At 52.2% G+C, this 1,128-nt stretch overlaps 1 gene segment (V, D, J or C); it reads left to right on the top strand.

Moving 5' to 3' along the window:
- Positions 1–226: 226 nt before the first annotated feature.
- LOC112617563 lies at positions 227–719 on the top strand. The segment is given in 2 exon segments: positions 227–299; positions 403–719. Coding segments are annotated over 2 exon segments (390 nt in total).
- Positions 720–1,128: the final 409 nt, after the last annotated feature.

Raw genomic sequence — 1,128 nt, 5'->3', positions numbered from 1 at the left:
GACAGCGTGTTTTCCAAATACCATCATTGTCACCCAACTCCTGCGGGGCCTGTCATTTTATCTGGGGTCTGCCGTCTCCTCAGGGTTCCCACCCCAGAGCTCTCTGTGTAGTAGGAGATATGCAAATAGGGCCCTCCCTCTGCTGTTGAAAACCAGTCAAATCCTGACCCTGCAGCTCTGGGAGAGGAGCCACAGCCCCGGGATTCCCAGCTGTCTCCACTTGGTCATGAACACTGAACTCAGAAGACGCACCATGGAGTTTGTGCCGAGTTTGGTTTTCCTTGTGGCTATTTTAAAAGGTGATTTATGGAGAATGAGAGATATTGAGTGTGATTGGACATAAGTGAGAGAAACAGGGGCTATGTGTGGTGGTTTCTGACCAGGATTTCTCTGTTTTTGCAGGTGTCCAGTGTGACGTGCAGCTGGTGGAGTCTGGGGGAGGCTTGGTAAAGCCTGGGGAGTCTCTGAGACTCTCTTGTGTAGCCTCTGGATTCACCTTCAGTAGCTACGAAATGCACTGGGTCCGCCAGGCTCCAGGAAAGGGTCTGGGGTGGGTCTCAGGTATTAGTACAAGTGGTGGTACCACATACTACGCAGACTCTGTGAAGGGCCGATTCACCATCTCCAGAGACAACGCCAAGAACTCACTGTTTCTGCAAATGAACAGCCTGAGAGCCGAGGACACGGCTGTGTATTACTGTGCAAAAGAGACACAGTGAGGAGAAGTCAGTGTGAGCCCAGACACAAACCTCCCTGCCGGGTACCTGGGACAACCAGGGAACGCCTGGGACACTGTGCGCGGGGCTGTCTCCAGGGGCAAGTGCAGGTGGTGCAAGGGCTGGTTTCCCGTCATGGTCTGGAGCTGCCTTGCTACCAAGTTACCCCAGGGAATTTCTCTAGATTTACAATTCTGTACTAAGATTTGGTGTTGTCTCTGACTGCAAAATGTCCCCCCAACCTTGTATCTTTTTTTTTTCTTTTTGTAACAGGAGGACACATCCACACACTGCAGAAGCCTGAGTGTCACTTTGGGGGCAGAGATGACCCTGCCTTGATCACACTGGTCAGTGTCCTGAGGAGCACACCCCACAGGGGACCCCGATGACTCTAGTAATGGCTCTGCCTCAA

Source organism: Theropithecus gelada, unplaced genomic scaffold, assembly GCF_003255815.1.
Source record: "Theropithecus gelada isolate Dixy unplaced genomic scaffold, Tgel_1.0 HiC_scaffold_2486, whole genome shotgun sequence".
Lineage (NCBI taxonomy): Eukaryota > Metazoa > Chordata > Mammalia > Primates > Cercopithecidae > Theropithecus > Theropithecus gelada.
The sequence above is the reverse complement of the archived record's forward strand: the minus strand, read 5'-3'. Positions and strand labels throughout refer to the sequence as shown.